Genomic DNA, 9,138 nt, shown 5'->3' with positions numbered 1-9,138 from the left:
TGAGAAATGTGTTAGCATCCAATGTCTGGTTTATTTTTCCAAATTAAGACAATAGATTTTGCATCATATTAATTAAGTGGGTTTGTGTTTTCTCAGGAAAGTGGACAGATGACGTAACTCTTGCAGAAATATCCGATTTGGCAATCCTGCTATACCCAAGAACTGATTGTCCTAATAACTTCAAAACCTAACATACATTTCCTGACCTCCCGACACAGCCATAACAACAGAATAACAATAACAACAGCAAACCATCATGTCATCAACAGGAAGAGGCAGCTTGATTTCAAATCTTACTGTCTCATCAAATCAAGGGCCTGCAAAAAGACCTGCAGACTTGATACCTATGCCCTCATCAACTCAACAGCAAGTACTTGCAAGCAAGAATCTCCAAGATGATGCGAAGACTAACGATGATAGTACATCTAATTCTACACCACCCAAGACAGAGCCTATGATAGTAAAAGAAACCAGAGCAATAATCATAGATTTAGGAACAGGTTATTGTAAAGCTGGTTATGCAGGAGAACCAAGACCTTCATGTGTGATTTCTTCTACTGTTGGAAAGCATTTCCAGAAAACAGCTAAAACTGGGGACAACCGTAAAGAAAATTACATTGGACAGGAATTTAAGGAGGCTAAAATACCACTAAAACTAGTTAATCCCTTAAGACATGGCATTGTGGTAGACTGGGAGATTGTGCAGGATATCTGGGAATACATTTTCTTTGCAGAACTGAAGCTCCCCACAAATGAACATGCGGTTATGGTGTCTGACCCGCCACTTAGCCCTACCACAAACAGAGAGAAGTACGCAGAGTTGATGTTTGAGACTTTTCACACTCCAGCAATGCACATAGCCTATCAATCCAGATTGTCTATGTATTCCTATGGTAAGACATCAGGCCTAGTTGTTGAATGTGGTCATGGTGTCTCCCACGCCGTTCCTATCCACGAAGGATACACGCTGCCAAGCATCTCTGGGAGGGTTGACTATGCTGGCGATGATGTCACAAGATACCTGATGAAGCTACTGAATGAGTCTGGAACCAACTTCAAGGAGGAACATGTCCACCTCATCGAAGAAATGAAGGACAAGTGCTGCTACGTGTCCTCGGAGCTTGACTATGAAATGGGTTTGCCAGTCAATGAGTACATGGTAGATTATGAACTCCCGGATGGGCAACGCATCACGCTTGGCAAGCAAAGATTCCTCTGTTCTGAGTCTCTCTTCAAACCCTCACTCATAGGACTAAATCAACCTGGTCTACACACCTTGACTGTGAACAGTCTAAACAAATGTGATGCCACCCTGAGGAAGAACATGATGCACAGCATCTTGTTGTGTGGAGGCTGCACTATGATGGAAGGCTTCCCAGAGCGGTTCCAACGAGAAATGAACCACGTCTTCCCCAAAGAGAAACCACTTATCGCTTTTTCTCCAGACAGGAGATTTTCTGTGTGGACAGGTGGATCCATCTTGGCATCGCTCAAATCTTTTCAGCAGCTGTGGGTTTATAAGAAAGAATATGATGAGAGTGGACCTTCAGTCATTTATAAAAAATGTTGCTGAGTAGTGAACAGGAAAAATTCAGCCCTCATTTACATCAACTCTTCATTTTTCAGCCGCAAATCACTTTTCGCCTGCAGATGCTGACACGATCAAAGCTATTTACATGTGCAAGCAGTGAATAAAGCTCTTAAATATTTGTCCTCTAAAAATGTGGTATTTTTTCCCCTTCTTTGTATTTTGAAATACACCGCAAGATAGCATTTTGACATACATTTAGCAAAATGTTGTGTTATCCATTACTTCCTTGTGAGAGAATATTTGCATAATTTTTACTGTGAATCAAGCAAATAAACAAATTTGCTGACACCCAAAGATCATTTGTTTTTGTGTATAAGGAAACGTACATGTCAAATGTATCATGGCACAAATGTGTGAAATTTTGGGGCAGAATGTTGGTGTACATTTCTTTTGGAACTACATCCCGATGTATAATGAATGATCTGTAGCACAACTTCACATGCCCATATCTGAACTAAGAGACACCACAAATGAATACTCTGGAGGTCATGTCCTCGTGCCTATTCCCTTACCTTGCCAATTGCAAATCTACCAGTGTAAGTTATTAAGGGTATTAGTTGACGGGAGTGAGAATCCACCTAAATGAAAACCACAATCCTTGTCAGGGTGAATTACTAAAGTCACTACTTAAGCCTATGCTTACTCTCTGGTAGCTTGGTGCAAAGCAGTCAGGCTTAACCTGGAGGTAATGTGTAAAGTATGTGTGCAGCACTCACAGTAATAAAGTGAAAACATAGTACAAGAAAAATCTCAAACCAATTTAGAAAAAAAGAGAATGTTCTAATAAATAAAATCACACCTAAATGATGAAAAACACAATAAGTAGAACCAGAGATATACATTTTTAAAGTTTGAGCATGAAATGAAAGCCAAAAAGTACAACCACAGTCATATGGTCATGCAAGACCTGGTCAAAGTCACAAGTTACAGCTGACCATGATTGAGTGCGGGTCTGTACAAGAACCAGGTTGGTCATGGTCGAAGAGTTACCTTCGGCCTTAGAACAAATTCCAACAAGGTAGAGACTTCAGTGGGTCAAGGCAGAAGGCTGGATTTGAAGATGGATTGTTGACAACTGGGAACCATTGGATAAAATCTCTGTGAAGTCGTCGACGAAGGCAAGAAAATCTCAGAGTGGGAAAAGTGAAGATTTCTGCTATCAGGAGGGTCCATCTGAACTGGATTTTCTTCTGTGGAGAAGAACGTAGTGGGAGCAGCAGCAGTCAATCCAACAGACAATGCACCCTCGGTGGATCGGGTTGCAGGTAGGCCCTGACCCCACACCAGTTCTCAGTGTAGTAATGTGCTGAAAACTTTGTAAGTCCCAGATTTTAGGTTAGGGTTAGGTATGAGGAGTATACTATAACATCAATCCAAATGCATGGAGGGCTCCCATTTGGTTGGTTAGAACTCCCTCCAATAGATGTCAGCAGTAGGGTTTAGGGTAGGTCCAGTTGTAACTGGCCAGCTGGACACTTGAAGTGAAAGGCATCTGGAAGCATGTTGTGTCCCTGTAGCTAAAACAGGTCAATCAAATGCCCCTTGGAGTCACTTCTGCGGTCCTAGGTTCAAGGCAAGCAGGTCCAGCCTTTCTTTAGGGTCTTCAGACAGCAGGGCAGTCCTTCTTCTGATCTTCACAGGTCCAAAACTTGTTCTGAGGAGCGTACTGCGGATGCCAGCCTGCTGTTGGGGGAAACTCCTGGCCTCTCCCAAACCAATGAAGTAAAAGTTCCCTGGGTGACCCTACCCACATTTGCAGCACTTCCTGTGTGTTTTACTGTAAGCTTTCCCTAAAACCAACATGACAAAACACTTCCTTTCCTGGTCAGAGCTCCTTGTGTCTACCCAGTGGTGTTTCTATGGAAATGGGCAAGCCTCCCCTTCACTGGGTTTGAAGCCAAGCTGGCTAAGAAAACAAAATAGAGGTAGACCTTGGTGTATGCTACATCTGTCAGTAACGGGGTAGGCATACTTTAAAGCTCAGGAAGGGCCTTGCACAGTCCCAAGGCCCTTCTGGTCAAGAAGGATTAAACACCTCTCAAACCCAAGCTCTTTATCCACTATCGACTGTCTGAGAGCAATCCACATGTAACCACAAGGAGCCATTGACAGTCAGGGGACACTGGACAGTGACAAAAGCATTTTTTGGGCGTAGGTAGCGAAATGGCAACTTTTAAAAAGTAAGAGACACAGATGATGGATTGAACTGTTAAAAGAGTAGTTTCTTAAATAGTAATATAAAATCCGACTTGGCCATTAGGTTGGGTTTTAAATGACTATTAAAAGGAGCCATTGAATCGGGTTTATTGCTTTATCTTTTCAGCATTTATTGTTGTACCTTTTAAAGGTGTAAAAGGAAGTTCAAAGACGGTGGGGAAATTAGTAATTAGCCATTTTTTTGTCATTTTCTGACCATTTTATCATTAAGATAGAGGCCCGGTAGACAGACAGCAACTCCTGTTCTTGAACTTATTTTGGCCGCAGTGACTGTGGCTTCACAAAAGATAACGTTTCTGGTCTGAGTTTGGGAATGTGTGCATGTTCAGAGCTTATGCAGGATGTACATGTGAAGATCTGCACTTGAACATAATGCACAAACTTAAATGAATCGTATTAGGAGTATTTGTAGAGGGTGCGATTCACCCAGAATAGTATCCTGGTGCTGAAAGCCAGAGCAGCCGTGCCTGAGCCATGGCCTTTCCTGGGTAAAGAGCTAAGTCTTCAGTTTCATTCGGAATTTAGGAGCTGAGGAGGTTGCTCTGACGTGCAGGTTGTTCTTGACTTTGGGGACAAGGTAGCAGAAAACACAACCACCGGTTCTGGTCCTGTGTATACTGGGGATGTGTGCAAGTAGGAGTTTGCCTGAGCGGAAGGGTCTAGTTGGTTTGTGGAAGTTGATGTAACAGTTGAGGTATGTGGAGCAAATGTGTAGGGCTTTGAATGTGTGCCTGAGAAGTTTTAAGAGTGCCTGTTTGTGAATAGGGAGCCAGAGGAGCTTTATGAGGTGTGGGGTAATGTGACTGCAGGATGGGAGGGTGAGGGTGAGTCTGGCTGCAGTGTTCTGCACGGACTGGAGACATTTGGTCAGTTGAATGTTGATTCCAGGGTAGAGGTCATGCCAAAGTCCAGGCTGCTCAGGATGAAGTCTTGGGTGACAGTTATCCAGGCGTAGCTGGGAAGCCATTTGAAGATCTTTCGTAGCATCTTTGGTGTTTGGAAGCGTGAGGCGGAGACTTTGTTCACTTGGTCATTCATGGGGAGTTGGTTGTCGATTATTATTCTGAGGTTCTTTGTATGGGTTGTGAGGATGGAGGAGGGTCCAAGTTTCACCGGCCACCAGGTGGAATCTGCTGGCAAAATGTTTATGCTGAAGTTTTCCAATTCCATCTTGTCAGTGTTGAGCTTGAGGCAGTTGGTTTTCAATAATCCGGCGACTTCAGTCATTCAGGCAGAGAAACTGGTCCAAAGTTTTGCTGATTTGTCACACAGGAAGAGTATGAGCTTAGTGTCATCAGTGTTGAATACTACATTGATGCCATAGGCACGGGTGAGGCTCCGCAAGAGGGCTCATATATGCATTGACCTGGGTTGGGTGAGCGATGAACCTTGTGGAACTTCGAAGGTGACGTTGAGGATACTGATGCAGAAAAGGGTCAGGCAGACCAATTGGGTATGGCCTGTCAGGAAGGAGGTTCGTGTACTCTGCTAATGAGTTTGGGGTTCGAGATAGTGTTCAAGGCCGCATAGAAGTCCAGAAAATTGAGGGCCTCAGTGTCACCTGTCAAACATCATTTGGATGTCATCTGTTGCTAACAATGAGGGCAGTTTCTGTGCTTGGGGAGCTCTAAACCCAGATTGAGATGTGTTGAGTAGGTGGTTTACTTTAGGTGGGCATCTGGGTGTTTGATGCCCATCTTCTCCAAGACTTTTGCCAGGTAGGCAGCAGGGAGATGGGTCGCTAATTGGCCTGGATTACTGTGGCATTTTCCAGGTGACTGGGTAGGTTGCTGTGGTGAAAGAGTCAATAAGGATGAGTGCTGCAATGATGGGGTTGAGTCCTTTGATAAAGACTAGATGAAGGCAGAAGCCCTAGGGGTCCCAGAGCGGATGGACTGCATTGTTACTGCAGTTTATTCCGTGTTTTTTGTGGACCAGGTGCTCAGTGTGGTTCCCTGGCTGGTGGTGGTGAAGGGCAGGAGTACTGTGAGGGCAGAGTGGTATCAATGGTACTGTAGTTGTTGTAGATGTTGGTGATTTTATTACTGAAAAATAGGGACAGCTGGGTGCAAAGTTCTGAAGAGGGAGTTTGTGTTCCACCAGCACCACCCCTAGCAAATGTTATTGACTCGAAAAGTACTAATTGCACTCAATTTTTCTTCCACCTCTACATGATGAAAGTGAATTCCAGTCATGACCACTTGTGGTTGGGTGGGGAAAGCAGTACATCCAAGATCCATGCATTCTCTGAGAAACACAAGGCTAGAAATGTAAGGAGGTAGTTTTTATTTTTCTGTAATGGCTGGGAAGCCCAACTTTATTACTAGTCAGATTTTCAGACTATAATCCTTGGGCTCAATTTTCTCACAGTGAGCCTCATCAGGGTTCATTTATTTTGGCATTGGTGGGTATCTGCAAAATTGGTCACAGTTCTGGTCCTCGTGGATCATCACTGGACAACCCTTCTTTATAGTTTTGGCTACTCTTGAGACTGACTAGCAGTAGGTGAGGATCAGGGATGCACTGGGGATTAAATAAATACATTAAGAGATTTATGGAGTTGAGATTGTATGGGACAGGCATCCCTCTGGTAAAACTATTGTTGCATCCTGGTAGCAAGCAAAATGACAACACATGATATTGCAGATCAATCAATTTGGCACCTTTCACAAAAGGAGATCTTCCCTAGCAAATCAAGGTTCTGTGGAGCAATTTAAAAATATCTATGTATTTTTGTGAAATAGGGGATGTGGTAATTCTAATGAGGATCTAATTTACCATGTGGTTAGTTGGTTTCCACAGAAAAATATTTCAGTGCCGAATTAAGGCTGTTCCCCATAGGATGAAAATATATTGAGAGCCATGGTTCAGGTTTAGGGTCTGGGTATTGTGTTATTAAAAAAACCATGAAAAGTATATGTCTTGTTAATCAGAGAATTCGGGAGAACACAGCAATCTCTTTCTTTCCTAGATCTGCCTCAGATACCGGTGAATGCTTATCCACCTAAATTAACCAATACTCCGATATCAAGCCTGCTATATGCAGATGATGTTATCCTACTTATTCAAACAAAGGTTGGACTAGAATGCCAGTTAAATAGGATATCTACCTACTCTAAAGAAAAGAAAATGGTAATCAACGAAACAAAGACAAAAATGATGGAGGTTAACAAATACTCAAGGTCAAAATATAAGTATAAATGGCCTTTGGAAAACGCACAAGTAGAACAAGTGAGAACATATAGATACTTAGGAGTACTATTTGATGACCGAGGATCATTTCAAGCACACAGGATTGATATACAATGAAGATCAAAAATATTGCTAGCAGCATTGAGAATGATATAGAAATCCATAGGAGGGCAGAGTTATGGACCGTTGTTAAAAGTAATATCAGCAAAACTCTTGCCAACTCTGACATAGGGAAGTGAAGCATTGTGTGGAAAAGATTCAGTCATAATCAACAATGCAGTCACAAACATTTATAAAGCCCTCTTCTTAATTCCACATAATGCATCACCCGTGCAGATAAGAATGGAATTTGGGATGACTAATTAGGTACTTGCACGAAAAGGCCAATTTATCAAAGTGTGGAAAAGGATAAAAATGGATACTGTAATCAATTGTCCAAATTATTGTGCCAGGAAATATTTTAAACTGGAAAGCCCAGGTGTGGAAATATCTGTCTACATCATTAGAGGAATATTCTGTAAACTCGGTCTGGGAAATGTCAATTACCTTGAAATCATTAAAAAAGTTATTAATAGTACAACAAAGCACTTATCACTACTATTGAATAAAGATACCTTCTCAGAGCTGGGGAGCGGAGACGGTACTTAGGTGTACCGCTGGGCAGGACATGTAAGATACATGTGACTGAATACCTATTTCTCCCTCTTCCTGAGACATGCGGGTTTCCCCCGAGTTGGGTGGAATTTTTCAAACACAGAAGGTAGGAGGATAAATATTCTCCGCACTGTGATGAATGTCTTTTGAAGAAAGATTTGTGTGATCAACATCGACAATTTTGGTGTTTGTGAAGGGAACAACTATCTGTACCTTCAAAACATTTGAATTATAGGTCAACCCTTTTGAAATACCAGGGAGGGAACACTCTTTTTGATCCCTGACAAAAGCTCCTGACCAATTTTTGGCAATTTTAAGTGGGCAGAAACATGTTGGCTAATCTTTAGGGTCCTAGGACCATTAACTCCAAAAAGACCTATTTTTTCACTTTTTAATATCCATTGAATCCCCGCGAATAAAGGGATACCTGGGGAAGCAATAGGATTTTTGATCTTTAAAACCCCCCTGGCCAATGTCTCCTAAGAGCTCCCTGAAAGAATGTCAAGCCCACCCAGACCTTTAGGAGTCTGGGTGAAACCGATGATGAAGCATGACACCAATAGGGTGTGTGAGGGTTAAATAATAAAAGGAAATATGTTCCTTCCTGCGACAGCGGAGTACATTACCAACAAGAGAATTAGAGGCTTGTAGAGCCATTCTGGGTGTGGATACAATAGTGTGAAAAAATGAAATAAACTTAAACTGGGAAGCCCAGGCGTGGAAATATCGGTCTACATCATTAGAGGAATATTCTGTAAACTCGGTCTGGGAAATGCCAATTACCTTGAACTCATTAAAAAAGTTATTAATAGTACAACAAAGCACTTATCACTACTATTGGATAAAGATACCTGCTCAGAGCTGGGGAGCGGAGACGGTACTTAGGTGTACCGCTGGGCAGGACATGTAAATTACATGTGACTGAATACCTATTTCTCCCTCTTCCTGAGACATGCGGGTTTCCCCCGAGTTGGGTGGAATTTTTCAAACACGGTAGGTAGGAGGATAAATATTCTCCTCACTGTGATGAATGTCTTTTGAAGAAAGATTTGTGTGATCAACATCGACAATTTTGGTGTTTGTGAAGGGAACAGCTATCAGTACCTTCAAAAAATGTGAATTATAGGTCCACCATTTTGAAATACCAGGGAGGGAACACTCTTTTTGATCCCTGATGAAAGCCGCTGACCAATTGTTGGCAATTTTAAGTGGGCAGAAACATGTTGGCTAACCTTTAGGGTCCTAGGACAATTAACTCTAAAAAGACCAGTTTTTTTCACTTTTTAATATCCATTTGAATCCCCACGGATAAAGGGATACCTGGGGAAGCAATAGGATTTTTAATCTTTAAAACCCCCTTGGCCAATATCTCCTAAGAGCTCCCTGAAAGATGGTCGAGCCCACCCAGACCTTTAGGAGTCTGGGTGAACCTGATGATGAAGCATGACACCAATAGGGTGTGTGAGGGTTAATTAATAAAAGGA

General features: G+C 42.3%; 1 protein-coding gene across 1 annotated transcript; it reads left to right on the top strand.

Annotated features, from left to right (window-relative positions):
* The first annotated feature begins 256 nt into the window (after positions 1-256).
* Positions 257-1,659, top strand: LOC147727683 (actin-like protein 7B). The gene has a single exon (XM_086963157.1). It carries the CDS (start codon positions 257-259, stop codon positions 1,571-1,573), a length of 1,317 nt encoding a protein of 438 aa, XP_086819283.1. The 3' UTR covers positions 1,574-1,659.
* The last annotated feature ends 7,479 nt before the right edge of the window (positions 1,660-9,138 follow it).

The sequence above is a fragment of the Lissotriton vulgaris genome, chromosome 3_1, assembly GCF_964263255.1.
Source record: "Lissotriton vulgaris chromosome 3_1, aLisVul1.2, whole genome shotgun sequence".
Taxonomy (NCBI): domain Eukaryota; kingdom Metazoa; phylum Chordata; class Amphibia; order Caudata; family Salamandridae; genus Lissotriton; species Lissotriton vulgaris.
The sequence above is the reverse complement of the archived record's forward strand: the minus strand, read 5'-3'. Positions and strand labels throughout refer to the sequence as shown.

Coding starts and splice junctions, on each gene's coding strand:
- LOC147727683 (XM_086963157.1), top strand. CDS start 257: ATGTCATCAACAGGAAGAGGCAGCTTGATTTCAAATCTTACTGTCTCA.